Genomic DNA, 22,341 nt, shown 5'->3' on the forward strand with positions numbered 1-22,341 from the left:
ATGGGATGAGATTATTTATTCTAATTGGCATCCAAAATGAATAATTATTTGAGTCTGCAGGCATTCTTGAAGATTTGGTTTGATAGCTCTAATTGTTGATTCAAGTGTTTACTATACACCAATTTCCAAATATTAGTTTTTTGTCAGAATCATAAGATCATAAGAAATAAGAGCAATTGTAGGCTATTCAGCCCATCGAGCTTACCTGTCCCCTTATAAATCAAAAATCTATCTAACTCAACCTTGGATATATTCCATGACCCAGCCTCCAGTGTTCTCCGTGGAAGAGATTTCCAATTCCTCCTTAGCACCATCTTAAATGGGCAAAAATATGGCAGATGGCGCATAATGTAGAAAAACTTGAGATTGCCCACTTTAGCAGGAAGAGTAGAAAAGCAGAATATTATTTAAATGGAGAGAGACTGCAGAATGCTGCAGCACAGAGGGATCTGGATGTCCTTGTACACAAATCACAAAAAGTTAGCATGCACGTAGAGCAAGTAATTAGGAAGACAAATGGAAAGTTGGCCTTTATTGCAAGGGGAATGGAGTTTGAAAGTAGGGAAGTCTTCCTGCAGCTGTACAGGGCAGGACACACCTAGAGGCCAGTGTGTAGTTTTGGTCTTAAAGAGGGATAGATATACTTGTATTGGAAGCAGTTCAGAGAAGGTTCACTAGGCTGTTGAAGGAGTTGCCTTATGAGGAAAAGTTGAGCAGGTTAGACCTAAACTCATAACAAAAACAGAAAATGCTGGAAAAACTCAGCAGGTCTAGCAGCATCTGTGGAGAGAGAAACAGAGTTGACATTTTGAGTCCGTATAACCCTTCTTCAGAGCTAAAGAGAAGTAGAAATGTGATGAAATTTATACTGTTTACGGGTGGGGTGGAGCAGGTGAAGCTGGATAGAAGGCCAGTGATATGTGGGGGCAAAGGAGAGATTGACAAAGATGTCATGAACGAAAAGGCAAAGTAAGTGCTAATGGTAGTGGCAAGGGCTAGAAAAGGTGCTGATAATGGTAAAGGTAAGAAAGCAGAATGTGATATAAACAGAACAAGGGTAAGCACTCTGAAAAGAACAACATGAACAAGTGACGGATGATGACCCTTGTAGGGGTGGGGTGGGAGAAGGAGGTGGTGGTGGGGAATAAAGGATTGAGAATGGGTTAAAAAGGGGATAAAACAATGAATAAAAATAAATAAATAATTTTAAAAATAAAAATGTTGGTGTTAGGAAAAATATTGAAACCCTTACTCAAAGATATAATAGAAACTGAAAATATAATAACAAATAGTCAGAATATATTTTAAAAAGGAAGGTCATGTTTGACCAACCTTACCGAATTCTTTGACGAAATAACACAAAGGGCGGATAAGTATGATGTTGCACACATTTGGATTTTCAAAAAGCTTTCAGTAAGGTACCACACAGTAGACTCATGACAACTAAGGTCAGAACACATGGTGGTGGGGACAAGTAGCAGAATGGATAGCAAGCTGGCTACAAAACCAGAAAATAGAGAGTAGAAGTTAAAAGAAAGAAGTAGAGATGTTTCCACTTGTGAGAGAGATCAGAACTAGGGATCATGGCCCAGATCTTCAAATCTCCGGATAGTCAGAGACCACACGTAACCCAGAAGATGCGCAACGGGACCCCATGGAAGTCCTGACATACTGACTCCAAGGGCATTGCCTGAGAAGTTTGAACTTCCAATGGGCAGTTCCCCTGCTCCCTGGGACCCTCTGATAAACGTCTCCAACTCTGAGTTAGAATCGGAGGCATCAGACAGTTCCGACTTACTTACCTTTATAGTTACCTAGGAATTGTTAGACAGAAAAATTCTAGTCTAACACCTGGGTAACTGCAGAACTGACCCCCCCCAATCACAAACTGACCCCAACTTGATCCCACCACAACCACGCCCCCACCAAACTGACCTGTCTAGCCCCCACCACCAGACTCCCCTCCTCTAACTTCCTTCCCCGATATCCCCCTCTGACCTGACTCAACCCAACCATCGACTCCCCGTCACGCCAACCCGACATGACTAGCCCCCACCACCTTACTCAACCCTCCAACCTAAGCTGACTAGCCCCCAACACCTAACCCCGCTCCCTCCTATCCGACCTGACTAGCCCCAAACCTGACCTGACTACCCCCCCCCCAGCTGATTTCCCCCCCGATCTGACCTGACTAGCCCCCGACCTGACAATCCTTCTCGACTCAACCTATTGCAACCTTACCCACCCACCACCTTATTCATCTACTACCTCACCCAGCTGCCACCCTGCCCACTTGCTGCCCTATCCACATGCAATACTGCCAACCTAGCCACCTGCTACTTTTCCACCCTACCCACCTACCATGCTACCCAGCTCCCACCTTACCCAGCTGCCAACTTCCCCACTGCCCACGTACCTCACCCCCTACACCCTTACCCACTCTACCCCTACACATTAACCTTCTCTGTAGCTTTTCAAAAAGCTTTGGGACATTTGACAGAATAAGGCAGCTCGTGCCGTAAGAAGGGGACCAGGCATGTCTTCCCCCAATGCGCCAGTGCTACAGTGAAGCTCTTTGAGGAACTGTATGCTCTGCATTTCTGGAGAAGCCAGGATCGGAAGTCCCGGCCAGAAATGCAAAGCTCCAGCATGGTGGAGAAAAGTAGGAGCGAAGTGGCAATCCAACGGTGATTCAGGCCCATATATGTAAGATAGTCACCAATTAACTCAAAAGAGAATTCAGGGGAAACATTTTTACCCAGTGAATGTTTAGAATGTGGAACTTGCCACTACAAGGAGTATTAGCGGTGACTAATATAGATGCATTTAAGGCGAAGCTAGATAAACATTTGAGGAAGGAAGGAATAAAAAGGATATGTTGATGGAGTTGGGCGTGGAAGGGTGGGCAAAGTGCATATGGAACACAAACACTGACAGGGCCCTATTGGGCTGGAAATAGTATATACTACATAACACCATGTGTTTATTTTTTTGTACCTCCTTCCCATTCATTCAAAGTCACTTCTAAGAATGCAAGACATGCTTTCTCGGTTTTTTCAGCATTTTCTCTGTTCTTGTTTAAACTTTTAAAGGACGAAGCATAAGTGTACTGTATAAAAAAAATGGAGTAGTACTCAGTAAGTGGCTTACAATTTTTTTCATCTTTCAACTCACAAAATGGAAATTTTTGTGACATGGTGAAGAAATTTATTTTACAATCTACTCCTACCTCACTGCCTCTCCATCCACCCTTTGCAGTGCAGGTACTTTGGATTCAAGTATTCTCTTTCCCCCCCACCCCTGACATTCTGATTTTTAAATAGCATATTTTAAGTCTGCTGATTTTTCTGTTTTTCAGGGTTAGCGGATGCATTGATCATTTTGCAGCTACGGAGGAAGAAGCGTATGAATGTGTCAGGAATATCATAGCCACTTTAAACTTTGATCTTTCACCACACAAGATAACTGACTTTGAAGAGCCTCTCTACGCAGCTGAAGAACTGAATGGTCTTGCCCCAAAGGATTATGCGCATACCTTAAATATCAAACTGGTTAGTTTTAAAATACCTGTAACCTCCAATTGCTTAGTCACATAAGTCTTCGAAACTCAGTGGAAGAGGGAAGTGTCTCCCCCTTCTATCACAGCTATACTGCACTACATAATGTCTGCTGAGACATAAGCACCAGAGAATCCTGTTATGAAGGTAATTGTACTAGGCTGGATTAGCAATTGGAACATTTCAATTGGCCTTGGGCTAGGAAGTGGAAAAATCAGCTTACGTTCCTGCTCCTGAATATTATTTAGTGACCTGCTGATGAAAAGTATGTGTGCAGATGGCTGGTGGAACAGAATTGGGCATGATAGCAATCTTCTCTGCAGTGAAGTAGCCTGTTGACATGAGAGAGGATTTCCATAAGGTTTGTCCAGTTGTAACTTCAGCAAGAGAGCGGCAGAAATCCCTGAAAAATGGAGGAGCAATGGGATAACACTGTAAAAGTTGTCTTTTACTCAAAAAGGCTACCATTGTCTAAAAAAGTAACTTAGCAGGAATCACCAACTTTAGGAGGGGAGAGAGGAGATAACAAAAAGACCTTCTATCAGCTTGGGAAAACTGTACAATAAGATAAATTAATTGTTTGGTGTTTGGATTTTTTTTTTTAAAAATTCCAATAATGTCTTCACTGCAAATGAGCGCAGTTCATCACTTTCTCTAGCTGTTGCCTTCACTTGACTTATGGATTTTAAAAATAAACTGGAAATATACGCAGAAAAACAGTATCAATAGGGTGAGTTGCAAAGCCTTCCTATGAGGGATCACTTTAATAATCAACCTGTTTGAAAGAATTAAGATTAACCTTAATACTATCTTCTCTCATTTGTTGCTTCTTCACAACTGGAGAAAAACCAGTTGCTTCATTTTTACCACAACAGGTGGGGGGTTGGGGGGGGAGCAAGGTAGTAAAGAAAGACAAGCAAAGGGAAGAGAAAAGTGACTTGCATTTGTAAATTGCCTTTTAAAACCTCAAGCGATCCCGAAGCACTTGCAGCCAATGAAGTACCTTTTGAGATGTGCAGTCACTGCTGCAATGTAGGATATACTCATTAATCATGGTTACCAGCAGTTCACATTCAGAGGGAACAATCAGAAGCAACCTGTTTACATTTATGCTGTTTTTGTAGTGACTGGAAGACAAACTGATTTCATCATTTTAATATCCTTTTGCTCATCATCGTGTTTGCAGACAGGTAGTGAGGCTTATGTTCAAGAAACTGTGACAAGGGGGTACGAGTCCATGTCCTACCTATATCATGTCTGGCATCCATTCTTCTTGCTCACCTTCAACAAGTGACTCGTCCCCCATTGCACCTAAGAGTTGAGGAGCAGGACTTTGAGTAGCAATAGCGGATTTGAATCAGTTGATTACTGAGCATAGCTAACTGGCAACCAGGCTTCCTGGGGAGATAGGCTGCTTCTACATTGCTTGATGTAGTCATAGACTTGCTGTAGTCATTGACACTCTTTTACTGCATAAGTCCTGTTTCTTTGGTCAACCGTTAATGTTAAGCAAGTTGAGTGGAGATTCTTACCATACATTAGAGTAAAAAAGCAAGAAACGTTTTTACTCTACCTATGTACATGTCTTATGTCATTTAGTGTTCTTCCATGTTGACTGTTTCTATTTCTAGACATAATGGCCCAGATCTTCTGAACAGTGCCGGGGAGAGTATGTCTGATGCTCACCGCAATTTGATCTGCCCACTTACCATTTTGTGCTAGAGGTTTTGCACTTTAGGATGCCGGCTCCAACAGGGATGCAGGGGCGAGCAGAGTTGAGCATTCAATTGTCAAGCATAATTCCAGAGCAGCCACACCATCTTCTCACCATGAACTGAAGACATGCCCCTTAATGTCTGTCTTTAGTCCATTAACTTACTTGTTTGAGTGGAGCTGTCAACCCCAGAACTGCACAACCTCCCCCCACTGATTGTGCTAACATCCCGCACCCCACCCCCGACAATGCCCAAACCCATGCTTCATCCGCACAACAGTGTTCATCACCCCCTTCTCCTCTGACAGGTGTTCGCCTCCCGTCACCCCTTGACTGTTCAAAACCCATACCCAAATCCCCGACAATGCTGAATGTTCTGACATTGACTGGACAGGAGTCAGTGATTCTGGAATATGAGTCAGGAAAGGGGATGCAGGAGGGGATGAATACTGTCTGTGGGGGAGGAGGTGAGCACTGTCAGGGAGCTGGAGGTGAACATGAATACTGTACGAAGGTGGGTGAACATTGCCTGGGGAGGGGAGATGTTGATCATTGCCTGGTAGGGGTGGTGAACGTTGCTGGAATGGGGGCTGAATGTTGCCAGGAAAGAGGTGAGCATTGCCAGGAGAGGAGGGCATACATTGCTGGGGTGGGGAGGTTGGTGGGTGAACATTGCTGGGATGGGCGGGATTAGGTGAACATTGCTTCGGGGGGCGGAAGGGGAGGAGTGAACATTCCTGGAACTTCCTGCATAAGTACCATGGATGTGCCCATGTCAGGACTTCCTCAGGGCCCCGACACGTATCAATGACATTTGAGTCAGAGGCCTCTCCTCATGTCGGAAAATTTGGGACATTATTACACATTAAGGAACCTAAAGCGGGTGGTAATATTTTGCTTCTAACCAAAATGCAAACAGACCCCAATGAGAATAGCAGCTTCTGCATAATGCTCAAACTTAAACTTATGCACAGAATCCCAGGGCTTTAACTCTATTGCTGAACCTACCTGGACTGAACTCACCTACACCATGGACGATGTTACAGTCAGTCAGCTTACAGTCCTAATCTTGTAATGTACAGCTGGAAGGAAAACAAAATACTTATGGAGAAAGTTAGTTTAATCATCAATTTAGGTACAAGGATGAGGCAGATGGAAAATCCTTTCAAATGTGTAGAGCTGACTAAAAGTGAGTATGCAGTAGCAGGCAGGTTGAGGAGTGTTGGAGTGAGGGATTGAATTGGTACAGGAAAACTGAGGAGGGAAACTACGAGTTTTGGTGTCATTACCTTCAGTTTCTAGATAATGTCGGGAAATATTTACAAAAGCAAATAGAATATTTGGTATATAAATTCACCTATATAATTGGCTGCCAAATACAAAAAAGTGAAAAAACTCTTTTGAAATGTTTTTCTCAGATTGCTAGAGGTAGGAATGCTGGGAAAATTGGAAGAAAAAGCCATCGGGCTGGTACCGCGATGTATTTCTGCCCCTTCTGTCTTTCTCAGGGTGTCTTGTCAACCTGTGCAGCAGTGGCAGGAAGACTGTTAAAGTATTTAAGAAGGCAGTTGAGAGAAATTTTGTGCCTGCCGGGGCTATTTGCCAACAGTGGACAGCTCATATGTAGTCCTGGAATGGGGCAGCTTAGAGGAGGCGAGTGCACATTGGGATGTCATTGACGCTTGCAACTGACATGCACTCAGTACTACAGTGGGGAAAGCAGCATGCCTGAGGTCAGCCATAGGCAGAGCTTTGTGATGATAGGAGCAGGTCATTTAGGCTAATATTAATGATAGTGGTGATAGTTAGAAAATTGCTGGCAGTTCCTGTACAAGACTTTCACAACTCAATGAGGCAACAGATCTCCCCATCTCCCTTCCATTTTCTTCACAAGTAGCACCTCAAAGTCACCATGGGCTGCATCTTCCGGTCGGTGAGCAGAGGACAGGTCTGCACGCCTTCCGACCTTTCAACGGCCTATTAAGACCATTAAAAAAGTAATTGAAATAATTAATGGACCTGCCCATCCAACCTTAAGGTTGGCGGGCAGGCCGGGAGCCCTAGCGGGCTTCTGAAAAAACATGAAACCTCATCCATGGGCGGGATGAGGTATCATGAGGGATTTAAAAATTTCAGAATAGTTTAAAATAAAAGTTATGGACATGTCCCAACTCATGACAGTGTCACATGGACGCAAAATTTTTTTCTCATCTTTATTTAATGTTTCAAACCTGAGCCGATCTCCCTGAGGCAGCACTTTGCCTCAGGGAGATCTGTGCGCTCTTCTGCGTACATGTGTGAAAGAGCACACTCCCACAGTGAACGCATAGCGCTTCCTGGCAAATGTCATGTCGGACGGGCCTTAATTGGCCCGCCCACGTAAAATGGCGGCATTGGGGTCGCCAATCGGGAACCTGTCCGGCCGCACCCACTCCCGCACATCCCCACCGGACAGGGGGAAAACGTTGCCCCATATCTCTGTGCAGCCACTGTGAAGGCTGCCAGTGGCCCATTAAATCCTGGATGCTCAATCATGATCCCAAGTCGTTTTCTCGCCTGGCTTCCCGAATTGGAAGGTGATCCTGGAGGTGAGTTCCTTAGTGGAAGCCTTCCAGAAATTTTAATCAGAAGGCCTTCTACTCATGTTCGTGTTCCCAGATCGAAAATCTCGCCTTTCATCCAAAAGTTAAAGTGGCAAGATTATGCCCAATAGATCTACTAGATAAAGCCAAGTCTCTTGTATTGACAGAACAAGAGAGGCAGTGGGCGGATCAGAGGAAGGAGGTGCCCAATCTGCAGTCCCAAGCCCTGACAATCTGACTCTCAAAGTTGAATCGACTCAAAATAGATTAATATCTTACCTAAGTGCTCATTCTTTGTGTGCGCCTAGAAATTGAGTGTTAGTAGGCTTTTTGACCAAGGAATTCATCATAGCTGAGGTTGACCTCATCTGCATCTGATATCCACAAATACACACTTTATCCAGCAGGGGTCAGTAATTTCTTTTTTAAGAACAGGGATAGGGCTTTATGGCCATTAAATTTATCTCTTGTTGATTGTCAGAACAGCTATTGTGTTGCAGAAAATTTTACATTCACTTTCCTGTAACAAACCGTATCACACTGTCACTAATGTTAATGGTGCCATCAAGCTCCTAATATTTTTTACACGGTATTTAAAAAATGTTTTGGTGAAGGCAGGAAATCAAACAGTATGGGGAAATTTTTGTAAGAAAGTGGGTGGATTTTAACTCCAGAAACGGAAAATGCAGACACAACATGCAGAGGCCTGTGGACAAACCAGGCAGGCAAGCGGGTAGGTCGGAAAGATGGATGCCAGTTGCAAAGGCAGAGAATTCACAGAAACAGTGATCCACATTGTTCTTGTGGAGGCCAGAGGAGAACAAATGTTTCTCCTGGTCCCAGAAAAATAATTATTTACTTTCGATTTTCTCTACCTAGTGCAAATGGACAGAGTGTGTACAGTGCACACTCCGCCCAGCTGTCCCTCTAAATTTCTTTGAGGCAATAAGTTTGTCACTTACTGAGCCAATTTACTGAGTTGCTGTAAGCTGGTTACTATATTTCATGAGGCGTTTTCTTTAGTTCTGTTTCAGTTCCCTGAGAGGTTTTTTTTTCATATTTTTGTAATGTTGGCACTCCAGAATGACTAGAGGGATTCAGGAGGGTACCTGGGCTTTCCAGTAAGGTGCCAATAAATATGCCCACAGAGCAGAACAGGACAATGAGTAGTGAACAGCAATTTTAACTCCTCTATTGCCCTGGTTTCACCAAGTGTGTCAAGTTCACATCACTTTCTGTGTTTATTTTCTGCACTTTCTCTTTAACAGATCATTAATTTTCTCATAACGTATGGATTTTTTTTGTTACCCAATTTCAGGGACAGATAGAAAGCTGTAGGAGATGTTTGAAATCAGCTGCACTCACGAGCCTAACACTTATTTCTGTACCTATCTGGAATGGTTATTGTGCAATGGATTTTACTTTTCCTTTGTGTTGCACAGCTACGCATCATATGCCAGTTGAGAGGGCAAATAGCTAATCTGTACTTCGTCTGTGTATCTTAGAAATCTATAAGATATGATTAGATGTTATGACTGAGTTTTGCTGTCATGATTTTATATCTTAAATTACAGAGCAGTACGCATTAGTCCTCCAGCATGATTTGGGGGCATCATTGCTTGCCATTCAATCATTGCAAATTAGACAGTTAAAGATTGAGCTAGTGGTGCTGGTTATTACACTTGATGAAGCATTTCTTCAGTTCCATTTGTACAAGTTTATTTTTTCATATTTTGCACTGCTTGGCACACCAGAATGATTAGGGACAGTCATAGGCTGATGTTTCTATGGTTACAGAAATCACACACTAACTTTATCCATACTCACTACTATAAACCTTCAGTCACTAATTATTTTTGGAGTGACTTGATTAGCATACTTTTTTGGGTCTCTTCTTGGGAGTGGTAGTAAATTTCTTTATTGTTTCAAATGATTCTTGTTCATTTTGTACCCAGTGGTCAGTGGTTGTGGATTAGATTTTCTATGTCTCAGTCAGTTACTTTCCTTTCTGTTCTCTGTGCCCATAAAAACTAGCATGCCCCACAGACATGCAAGCCTTCTAGTGTCTTCTACAAATGGTCATCTTTCATAAGTGAATCCAGATGCTTCATGTTAGAGAACTATTTGGTCATGGAGAATATCACAACCAAATTCAATCATTTGTCCATATGACAAAGATCACTGGCTAATGGCCAGGAGCAGAACTTAATAGCTGCCTTATAGAGATTAGCTAACTGTACAACTGAATGTAGACTTTCTTGGTTTAAATAGCAAAGGAATGGACTAGGCTGTTTAACTACTCAGACAATCTGTCGCAATATTCTGCTCCAGATGCACAATTTGATTTTTAAGATCTTCAAGCTTTTACTATGCTGGTATTCTAGTGTACCAGAACTAAGTATTAAAGCCTTGAAGCAGTGTGGCCATTCGTTTTTTTTTAACTCGTAGAGATTTTAAAAAAATTATAGATTGACAATTGCTGAAATTTTGGCAATTATGTATTGCCACCACTTTTGATATGTTTCCTGCACCTTAAAGATAATGAAGACAATAAAACAGCTTAATTTTCCATTATTAATTTTGATCAGTTAAAGCCTAGCTCATTGTACTATCAACTTAATCATCCTGTGTCTTTCAAGAATTAACCCTTACATCTTAAAAATATTTAATATTTTACAGGTTCTGAGTCGTTTGACAGATGGAAGTAGATTCCTGGAGTTTAAAGCTTTGTATGGGACCACACTGGTAACTGGCTTTGCTCAGATTAAAAGGTGAGAAATAATAAGTATCATAAATTCTGAACTTTTTAAAAAGGATCTAACTAAATAAGTTTACTTATATACTAATCAATGACATTGAAACTTGACAAACGCTGTGGGCGGAATTTTCCGTGCCCGCTGGTGTCGGGCGTGTTCGGAGGCATGAGCGGACAATATGGTGAGAAGGCCAAAAATTGGTTTCACAACGTCATGAAACCTGTTTGCAACCATCTGCCCGTCAATGGCGGGCCACGTTTCCCGACGTCAGGAACCTCAGTGTAATACATCTGAATATTATAAGGCCAGCGCGGTGTGTGGGAGAGGAAAGTCTAGAATCAACTGGGAAAGGAAGAGGTGTCATGAGGGGTGAGGTTGGGAGAGGAGGAACGAAGGTGTCAGGGAGGGATTGAGGTTGGGGAGGAGGGACAACAGGAGGGGCAAGGGTAACGAGCGAGAAGATGGCAGCTGGGAAGGTAGGTGTAAGGGAAGGAATTCGGAGGGAGCAAGGATTGCGGAGAGTGGAAGGAGTCCGGGGTGGAAGGAGTCCGGGGTAGAAGCAGTTCAGAGAGGGGAGGAAGTAAGGGTGGATGAAGAAGTAAGAGTGGAGGAAGGAGTCGGGAAAAAGGAAGAAGTAAGAGTGTCTGAAGAAATCAGGAAGGAGGAAGGGCTAAGGGGATGTCGAGGTTGGGGGAGGGGGGTGGCACGGGGGGAGGGATCCATAGGGGGGAAGGAGTTCCTGAGGGGAAGGTTTCCGGAGTGGGACTGTCCAGGTCAACATGCAAGGGAGGGCTCTGATGAATCCGTGACTGCCTCCTTGGGTGCGAACTGAGGGTGGGTGTGGTACGAGGGAATGATGAGAATGACCAAGGGCCGAGTGAGGCAGTAGGGTTGGGAGGGTGAGGATTCATTGGTATCGGTAGGAGCGATGATGAGAAGAGTTAGTGGGGACTTGGAGGCAGCCATGGACTCTGGGAGTGCGAAGGAGGAGGTCAGGGAGTTTATTGGGGGTGGGATTTTTGGGAAGGAAGGGAACACGCACATTCACCTGGACATTGCTGAAAGAAAAGGGTTGGGGCTGGTAAATCATGGAGGGGAGGTGGCAGGTGATGCCGGTGGGGGGAGGGGGGGTGGTGTCGACGGTGGTGGCGGAAAGGAAATGGGTGACTGGGGGAGGGGAAACAACGAGGGAGCAGAAGAAAAACTCGCACTAACATGCTGGCTAAATCAAAAGTTAAACGAGAGTCGTGGTGGGCGAGATCAGGTGCTGCATGGAAGTGTGATAAGTGGGTGGCCGGAGATGCAGGTCAGCTCAGATGGTCAACTGAAAACAAATCCCAGCAGGCAGCATTGAAAATGCTAAGCACATTTAAGATGAGTGTGATGGAGGAAGGATCCGCACGCCTGGGAGAATGCTTGCGTGAGGCTCTGAAAGGCCCTGCCACACACACACTGCTCCCTCCACAATCACTCATGGGCCAGCTGCATGCAGCTGAACTGCTAGTGGCAGGGGGATGCAGTAGGAGGATTTGCAAAGCCTGTCAATGAAGCTGAAAGATACTATTACACATTATTCAGTGAAAGTGAATACATTTCCAGATTGTAAAGTGACAAATGTATTTACCTATGCAACCAACTGTGATCTGAATTTCTTAACTTTTAAATGCCTTAGACTTCTAGTTGCTGCCCGGACATCCTGAATGGGGGTGGAGACAGCCTCTGCAATGGTTGGCCCTGTTGCCTTTGGTGTGGGCCCTCTGGAGAGCCAAGGCCTTAGGCGCCCCGACATGCTTTAGCTCTCCTCCTGTGGACCAGCTGCTCCCTTTGTGATGACAGAGGACTAGGTTGAGGAGGGTCACAGGCAAAGAGGACTCAGAGAGAGTGGACAGCCTCAGAGATTCCTGAATAGATGACCCAGGGGTATCCAGCTGCTGCTCCTCCTCACCTTCGGGTGCCCAAGAACCCCAGGCTCCTTGAGGGAAAGCATCTGGGGTGACATCAAGTTGCCTTGTTTCCTTCTCGCGTCGCCATTGCAGGAATTCACCCATGGTTACTGCGATGGAGTGCAGGTCTGCACACATCTTCGCGTCCTGCTGGACTGGAATCTCCATGACATCCGCCATGCTCCTCATGGAGACCTCCATATGTGCACATGTGGGTACCACTTCATCAGAGAACAGGTGGATGCCCTCCTCTGACTGTCATGCCACTCTACAGAGGGCTTCCAGCAGCTCTGCATGATGTTCTCCTGCCTTCTGCTGATCTCCAGGATGGGTTCAAAGGCCAAATTCAGAGGTTCGTCATCTGACAGATGCCCCTTCCCCAGCAGTCCCCCGAGTGCCCCGGGAGCTCGGCTGAACGTGCCTCCTCCTGCTACGGACACGTGTCCGTGGGGTGCTCACCAGATTTAGGTCCCACCGAGGTGTGTGCCTCTGCGCTGGTGGAAACTATGAGTAAGCGCTGTCTTCTAATGGCTGAATCGAGAGCAAAATTGGTGGACAGCGAGGAGCTGAATGCCTACTTGTGTTCTCAGCTGCAAATGGTGGTTTCTCCACAATTGGTCCATGTGCCTATAATAAAATTTGCCTTGTGTCTCCCTCGGCTGGCATTTATGAGATTGGGAACTCAGCTGCATCTCTCTACCTCTTAGCACAAGACTGTTATCTGTCACCGTATACAGATGTTAGTTTACTCAACTTATTTTCATGAATTCCTGCTTTAATTTTTCTAATGCCGACATTTCTTATAAATAGGAACATGGAGTACAAAAGCAAGGAAGTTATAATGTGTGTAAAACATTGGGTTGGCCTCAACTGGATTATTGGGTCCGGTTCTAAGAAGGATGTGAAGGCATTACAGACGTTCCAGAAAAGATTCATGAGAATGGTTCAAAGAATGAGGAACTTCAGTTATGTGGTTAGATTGGAGAAGCTGGGGCTGCATCCTTGGAGATGAGATGATTAAGATAAGATTTGATAGCGATATTCAAAATCATGAGAAGTCTGGACTGCTTTTTTAGGGAGAAATTGTTCCTTTTAGTGGAAGGATTTAGAACCAGAGGACATCGATTGAAGGTGATGGACAAAGAAGCAACAGCGGCATGAGGAAAAATAATTTTATGCAGTGAGCGTGGTTAGAATCTGGATTGCACTGCCTGAGACTATGGTGGAGGTAGATGCAGACAAGACCTGCAAAAAAGATAGGCAGGTTGGCAGAGGGGGTGGGGTTGCTTTGTTAGTAAGAAATGAAATTAAGTCGATAGCAAGAAACGATGTAGGGTCAGATGATGGAGAATCTGTGTGGGTAGAGTTGAGAAATCGCAAAGGTAAAAAAAACCATAACGGGAGTTATGTACAGACCTCCGAACAGTAGTCAGGATGTGGGGCACAAGATACACCAGGAGATAGAAAAGGCGTGTAAGAAAGGCAAGGTTACAGTGATCATGGGAGATTTCAATATGCAGGTAGACTGGGAAAATCAGGTTGGTAGTGGATCCCAAGAAAAGGCTTAATGGAGCAGCTTGTGGTGGAGCCCACTAGGGAACAGGCAATTCCAGATTTAGTGATGTGCAATGAGGCAGATTTGATAAGGGAGCTTTAGGTGAAGGAACCCTTAGGAGGAAGTGACCATAATATGATAGAATTTACCCTGCAATTTGAGAGGAAAAAGCTGGAATCAGATGTAACGGTATTGAAGTTGAATAAAGGCAACTACAGAGGCATGAGGGAGGAGCTGGCCAGAATTGACTGGGAGATGAGCCTAGCAGGAAAGACAGTGCAACAGCAATGGCAGGAGTTTCTGGGAGTAATTTGGGAGACACAGCAAATATTCATCCCTAGGAAGAAGAAGCATACTAAAGGGAGGACGAGGCAACCATGGCTGACACGGAAAGTCAGGAACAGCATAAAAGCTGAAGAGAAAGCATACAATGCAGCGAAGAGCAGTGGGAAACCAAGGGATTGGGAAGCCTACAAAGACCAACAGCAAACAACTGAAAGAGAAATAAGGAGGGAGAAGATTAAATATGAGGCTAAACTAGCCAGTAATATAAAAGAAGATTGCAAAAGTTTTTTTTAGATATATAAAGGGTAAGAGAGAGGCAAAAGTGGACATTGGGCCGCTGGAAAATGACTCTGGAGAAGTAGTAATGGGGAACAAAGAAATGGCGGAGGAACTGAATAGGTACTTTGTGTCAGTCTTCACGGTGGAAAACATGAGTAACATCCCCAAAGTTCAAGAGAGTCGGGTGCAGGGGTGAGTATGGTGGCTATTACCTAGGAGAAGGTGCTAGGAAAACTGAAAGGTCTGAAGGTGGATAAATCACCTGGACCAGATGGATTACACCCCAGAGTTCTGAAGAAGTTAGCAGAAGGGATAGTGGAGGCGTTAGTGGTGATCTTTCAGGAATCACTCGAGTTAGGGAGGGTCCCAGAGGACTGGAAAATTACTAATGTAACCTCCCTGTTTAAGAAGGGAGTGAGGCAAAAGATGGTAAATTACAGGCCGATTAGCCTGACCTCGGTCGTTGGTAAGATTTTAGAGTCCATTATTAAGGATGAGATTTCAGAATACTTAGAAGTGCATGGTAAAATCGGGCAAAGTCAGCATGGTTTCATCAAGGGGAGGTCATGCCTGACAAATTTGTTAGAATTCTTTGAGGAAGTAATGAGTAGGGTAGACAAAGGAGAACCAATGGATGTTATCTACTTGGATTTCTAGAAGGCTTTTGACAAGGTACCGCACAGGAGGCTGCTCAGTAGGATAAGAGCCTATGGTGTTCGAGGCAAGGTACTAGCACGGATAGAAGATCAGCTGTCTGGCAGGAGGCAGAGAGTGGGGATAAGGGGGTCCTCGGGATGGCAGCCGGTGACTAGTGGAATTCCGCAGGGGTCACTGTTGGGATCACAACTTTTCACTTTATACAATAATGATCTAGATGTAGGAACTGAGGGCATTCTAGCTAGGTTTGCAGATGATACAAAGTTAGGTGGAGGGACAGGTAGTATTGAGGAGGCGGGGAGGCTGCAGAAGGATTTGGACAGGTTAGGAGAATGGGCAAAGAAGTGGCAGATGGAATACAACATGGGGAAGTGTGAGGTCATGCACTTTGGTAGGAAGAATAGACGCATAGACTATTTTCTAAATGGGGAAAGAATTCAGAAATCTGGAGTGCAAAGGGACTTGGGAGTCCTAGTCCAGGATTCTCTTAAGGTTAACTTGCAGGTTGAGTCAGTAGTTAGGAAGGCAAATGCAATGTTGGCGTTTATTTCGAGAGAGCAGGGATGTGCTGCTGAGGCTTTATAAGGCTCTGGTCAGACCACATTTAGAATATTGTGAGCAATTTTGGGCCCCGTATCTCAGGAAGGATGTGCTCGCCCTGGAGAGGGTCCAGAGGAGGTTCACGAGAACGATCCCAGGAATGAAAGGCTTAACATATGAGGAACGTTTGAGGACTCTGGGTCTATACTCGATGGAGTTTAGAAGGATGAAGGGGGATCTGATTGAAACTTACAGAATACTGAAAGGCCTGGATAGAATGGACATGGGGAAGATGTTTCCATTAGTAGGAGAGACTAGGACCCGCGGGCACAGCCTCAGAGTAAAGGGAAGACCTTTTAGAACAGAGATGAGGAGAAACTTCTTTAGCCAGAGAATGGTGAATCTATGGAATTCATTGCCACAGAAGGCTGTGGAGGCCAGGTGATTGAGTGTATTTAAGACCCAGATAGATAGGTTCTTGATTGGTAAGGGGATTAAAGGTTACGGGGAGAAGGTGGGAGAATGGGGTTGAGAAACTTATCAGCCATGATTGAATGGCAGAGCAGACTTGATGGGCTGAATGGCCTAATTTCTGCTCCTATGCCTTATGGTCTTCTGATCTTAAAAGAATTGGACAACCATCTGAGGAGAAAAAATTTGCAGGGCTATGGGGAAAATTTGGGAAGGTGAACTAGAAGAGTTGATCTTGCAGAGAGCTGCCATGAGCACAATGAGCAGAATGGTCTCCTTCTCTGCTGTAACCATTCTACGATCTTCAACTCCTATCTTATTGACTACACATTGGTATTTTTTTACACAGGATGTTGATAACCTTCAAATATTTTGTCACATAAAGATTCTAGTTTAGCCTATGATTAGTAGTCAATATGGTTTTCAGCATCAGCATTCCACTGGAAATCCCTGTTGCCTATGTCATGCACCCACTGCAGTGATACTCTTTAATGATTTACTGCATGATCTGTCATTGCCTTGGACATCCCCAAAGCTTTTGACCATCAGTGAGGCAGCATCAAATAGGCTGACCCAAAGCTATGTTCATGTTTATCTACCTTCAATTGTCACCACTGAGTGCACCATTTCCACACCACTGGTGTATTTGCTGGGGCCTTCTGCTGGACAGTGCAGGCATCCACCTGAATCAGGCAGGAGCCTCATTACCGTATGCAATTCAGGGTCCAAAAACGTACCTGTGCAATTTAGAGGGACAACTGGGCAGGGCATGCACCATGAGCGTGTGCCATGCAGGCTCTGCTCAGGCATACCAGGTGGGGGAGAGGAAGAAAATGATGTCCAAAAATTGTAAGTAAGTTGTTGTTGTTGGGGCAGGAGGCACTGTAGTGCCACAAGAATAATGTGGGCGACTGCCGCCTTGGTATCTCTTCCCTCCGTGATCAATCACACCTGACCTACCTTACTGCCATCGGCTCAGTCTCTGGCCTGTCTAATGTTGTGCTAGCTCGGAGCTAACAAGGTGTGATGGGGCATCTACTTGGGAGCTGTAGTTCACTGTTGGCATTGTAGTGAGTCCTGACCCTCAAAATGGACTGGGCCTTTTGTTGGTAGGAACAGGTGAATGTTCTGCCTGCTTATTGGAGTTAAAATCTACATCGTTGTTTCTTCATGTCTTTTGCAAGTATAATCTATGACTATCACACCTTATCTTTAATTGCTTCTGTTATAGTCTCTCTTCACCTGTTGATATTCTTGATCTCATTACCTTATCTGTACTCAGTTGGAGGAAGCATATACAATGGAGCAAGCATGAGCCAATGTTTCCTTCAGCGCCAAGCATGTAGTTTCCATCCACAACCTGAACATTATTGCCATACCTGGAACGCTCCTACGCTCTCTCTCACTCTTTTTGACAGGATGAGGATGCAAAAAAATGTTATGGAAAAATTGTCTCTCTCCACCTCCTGCTTTCTTTTGCAGTTGTTCTTGTCTTTCTCTTTTCTATCAATATTAATATAGTCACTGCTCCTTTGAACATTCCTATCTTGCTTCTGTAAGTTCAAAACACACCATGCAATACTTCCTGCTTCCTTCTATCCCACTGCGTTGAATTTGCGACTCGTTACACAGACTCATACTTTTCCCCCAGGATTTCAAAACTGGAACTCCTGGAATTCATTTTTCTCTTTTCAATTCTCTGTTTTAAAACTCAAATTTGGTCCTAATCACTATTTTCTGTTAGCTTTGTCTTTTTTTTTATGCTTTTCAACCTGCACTATAAGTCCTGGCCCTTAACCTTGATTTGACAATAAATTATGGATTATGTAATAGTTGGGATTATGTGTTCCATACGAAGAAAATGTATCCTAAGCTAATGGACCTATGCTAATCAGCAGAGGATCTAACCAGCAAAATTAAGTGCCAAACTCCGTGAACCTTATATAATTAGTTTAAACTGATTATGGTTTCTGGTTACAAAAAAAGGACAGATTGAAAAAAATCTAAAGTAGATTAATAGGATTATGCCCAAACAAAGATGTTTCTTCTAATGTTGCAATATCTTTTCATCGTGGTGTCTTTTAACAGCAAAGTGAAGCATGTACAATGCTTGCTTTGGAAAAACAAATTGAACTGATGTAATTTTTAGCATTGCCGTTACCTAATTCAAATTAATTTCCAGTGATTAATGTCAATCACATCTTTATGGAGAGTATTCCTTAAAAGGTATTGATGGTATAATTAATAACCATAAACTGTCACAATTTTTAAATATTTGTCACGAAAAGTATTTTTCCCACAAGCAAATTTGTCCTCTCCCTTAAGGTGTTGACTTCTTGCTATGGGATGGTTTCACAGGTGCCCTCCTTTTAACACCATTATTCACATGTGACTCTTGGCAGATCATTCTGTCATGGGGAGGTGGGGAGTAGTGGTTCCACAGCTGAGTCAAATCCTGTCTTCAGCCACTGGCCACATTTTCCCATGTTTATGTGGAATCAATGTCTACTGATCAGGAGTAGAAGCACCAGCTAGTTTCCTCCTCCTTAACTTCTTGTTGTACATCTACTACTGTGCAGTCTAGATCATATAATTCAGAACAGGCTGAGGATCAAGCCTGAGACCACCCTTACCTATATGGATCAGCAAGCAGGGATGACTGATTTGTAATTTTATTCTTTTTGTCGTAGAGTTTTTTATGTGCAAGTTGCTAATTATACAATTTTATTGGTACTGTACTGATGAGAACATACAATATCCCTTGCCTCCTCATATACGAAGGATGCATTATTTTCAAAAACTAGCACAATGATTTTGCTACTTTTTTACATGCTCCCCTGACAGTGCTGAATCTTGCTGGAGCACAATTCAATAACTGTTCTCAAGTACCTAACCATGTGTGAGATAGTGAGTATCTGGAGGCTATTCCATTGGAGAGGGCATTACAGGAGAATCTGTTTACACCTTCACTCTGCATCATTATACGCTCATTTTTCAGCTTGAGTCATTGTATAGCTGCCAGGAGAGGGGTCCCTGGCTCATTTTGCACTTCCTGAGTTCTGAAGCACCAAGGTAATTACAATGGCCATGCTGCCACTCCATATGAGGAGATCAATTGCCAGTGAAGCACTTAAGGATGACCTTAAGTGAAAGCCACTACACAAGTGCAAGTTTTTTCTTTACAAATGCAAGATATTATGTTTGGCAAGCATATAACAATACAATGAGGAGAAAAATGCAAATGTTTAGTGAACTGAGATTTTAGTACTAAAGATTTCAATATCAGTGGGATACCCTAAGTCTATATATTGGAGGAAGCTATGGAATCAGCATGCATTTGTAATGCATCCTACCCAGAATAAACAGAGTCCCCAGAGAGGTACAAAATATATTCCCATATTTAAAAGTCAAATTTATGTATAAATACCTGAAGAAGCCAAATAATCTTTAACAAATTCAAATTTAAAGGGTGATTTTCAGATGTATGGAAGTGTGGTAAACAAAATGAGAAGGATAGTAACAGTCTTAAGGTGTGCATAAACTGATAGGTAAATGGGCAGACAAATGGCAGATGCAATTTAATGCAGCAGGGATGATAAATTTCCGTTTGGTGGATTTCCGATTTTTCAATTATGGAATTCCACCCTTGGAAATGATTTTCCGACCTCTGCCTCTGCATAGTTCTTGATGCTTTCATCCTTAATCTCATCACAGCTCCAGCCCAGACCCAAACCCCAACTGCCACTACTCAGATTCGCGCCAGTCCAGACCCATCTGCCGCCATTCATCCCACCAGAAGAGTGTGCTCTGCCACTGGCTGCTTGGTGGATCCATGGAATTCGCCAGGCCCAGTGCGGGGGGAGGAGGGAAGAGCAGAGCCTAAGTCTCCACAGAGTTCACCAGGCCCAGGAGGTGGGGAGCAGCAAAGCCCAAAGTCTCCACAGGATTGGGGGCAATGGGGGTGGGAGGGAGCATTGGAAACAAATCTTCATGGGATTTGGCAGGCCCATACGTGGGGTGGCGGGGGTGAGAGGAGACAGCGGAGCTCGTGTTTCCATGAAGTTCGGCAGGCATGGGCACCAGAGCCCTAGTCTCTGCAGGGTTGAATTGACGACAATTTTCAGTCACAGTGGCCAGGCAAAATATATGTTACTTTCCAACAAATAGAAATCAACTGTAAAAGCTTCAAGGAAAACCTGATCTCAGAGCCGATGCTTGTCACAAAGATTTTATCCTTACAGGCCCAGACCTAACTTGAGAGTTTGTCATCGGCATAACAGAATCAGTTCTGATGGCAAATATTTGCTTTAAATTTATCAATAACAGATTGTCTCTTGTTTGAATAATACACATCATTTTAATTAGAAGACTTTTTGAAGGGTGTTGATTGTCAGTGAAGGATAGGGCCAAGTAGCAAAATAGTAGGAGAGAAGATCAGCAGCTGCTAGGCGTATGATAAAGGAAGGTTTGCAAAGGATATTGTTATGACTACGTGAGGACGGATAAAAATGACTCCGTATTCTATGGACTGACCATAACAGCGGATTTTTTTTGTGAATTTAGAGAGGATGTGCTTTGCCAATAGTGCAGGAGTCCCCATATGTACATTTTTGGATTATGAAGAATTATCCAGACAGGTTTCCTGAGTTTATAATAAGAGCAAGATAAGTTTATTGACATTACTTCCCAAATTAAAATAATTGGTAAATTACGACCATCATTCATAAATCACACGCATTCCCTGGGCCCACAGACATACTAGTACAGATGGTAGAATAAGAGGATAGGCTTAAAGATTTTTTTACAGTTTGTGAAGAAGATAAACAAAGGAATATACAATCAACTGTTCTTTGGTTGATCTCAATGCAATGATTCCACGTTGTTGCTATTTTGTTTAGTTGTCTTCCGCGATATAGTTGTGTGGAGCAGATTTGCACATTTCATTCCCAAAAGATCTCAGTTTGCAATAGATTTCTCAGGATGGTCACTTTGCAATTCCTGGCACAATAGTTCAGAGAGAGAAAAACTTTTTTGCAACCTTTCAGTACAGCATTCTGATGTCTGATTTCCCTGACTTGGTAAACAGTTCTTAAAGTCCTGCTGGCTGTATATTCCAGGGAAATTAATTCTGCTGTAATCATTGTTTTTTTAGAACAGGTAATTGCATTTTGATGTCTTATCTCAGAAACTTTTGAAACCTGCCAAATTCCATGAAGAGTTTCAGGAAAGTGTGAAAACCAACAGGAGATGGAGTCTTTCACACTACTCCGGGGGTTTTGGGTGTCTCCTTCCTTTTCATCCAACTTGGGTGGCATGCAAGTTGTATATCGTGGCTTGCTGACAGTCCTCCATTGTCTTAATAGGATTACAGTTTATTGGTTTTTAATATTCAGCCAGAAAAAGAAGAATTAGAAAGTTTCTTTTTTTTTAAAAAAAAAAAGCACATTCTCAGAACAACATAAAGTGGGCTTTCCCCATTTTGTACTCCCCAGGATTGTGAACCCTCCAGGATTGCCCTGGAGTCTCTAGGAATTGAAGGTGAATCTTCAGGAATGCTGCCAGCAAAGCCAGGAGCATAATTGTAGGAGCATTGTTTTTAGCTTTCATTTGCTTTGCTTATTAGCTATGAAAAAATTGGGATGGGAGAATGTTGCGGGGAAGGCTGTTTGACCGACAATCAATCGGATTGACGGAGAATCGGTTCATTTTCCAATTCGGCATGAGAAGACGGTGCACGTGATGATGGGTGGCTCAGTATAGCTGCAAGACTATTGGAAAGGCCAGGCAGCTGAGTGCATGGGTGAGTTGGGGGGGGAGGTTAGGAAGAGGTGCTGCTGATTGAGTCAGTGAGCAGGGAGAAGGGATTTGAGAAGAGGGGCTGCAAGGGTGTGGACATTGCTGGCAAGACCAGTATTTATTGCCCATCACTAATTGCCCTTAAGAAGGTGGTGTGAGTTAAAATAGGGTTAGATTGGAAAATAGCTTATGAAGCACTGCTGTCA

The 22,341-nt window shown here is 43.6% G+C and overlaps 1 protein-coding gene across 1 annotated transcript in view; it reads left to right on the top strand.

Moving 5' to 3' along the window:
• si:ch211-198n5.11 (methylcrotonoyl-coenzyme A carboxylase 2) overlaps positions 1–22,341 on the top strand; it is a 70,415-nt gene that overhangs the window by 23,407 nt on the left and 24,667 nt on the right. The window contains exons 7-8 of the mRNA XM_041208503.1: positions 3,359–3,551; positions 10,533–10,624. Coding sequence (XP_041064437.1) covers positions 3,359–3,551; positions 10,533–10,624 — 285 coding nt within the window. The remainder of the gene's footprint in view (positions 1–3,358; positions 3,552–10,532; positions 10,625–22,341) is intronic.

This window comes from Carcharodon carcharias, chromosome 16 (genome assembly GCF_017639515.1).
Source record: "Carcharodon carcharias isolate sCarCar2 chromosome 16, sCarCar2.pri, whole genome shotgun sequence".
Classification (NCBI taxonomy): domain Eukaryota; kingdom Metazoa; phylum Chordata; class Chondrichthyes; order Lamniformes; family Lamnidae; genus Carcharodon; species Carcharodon carcharias.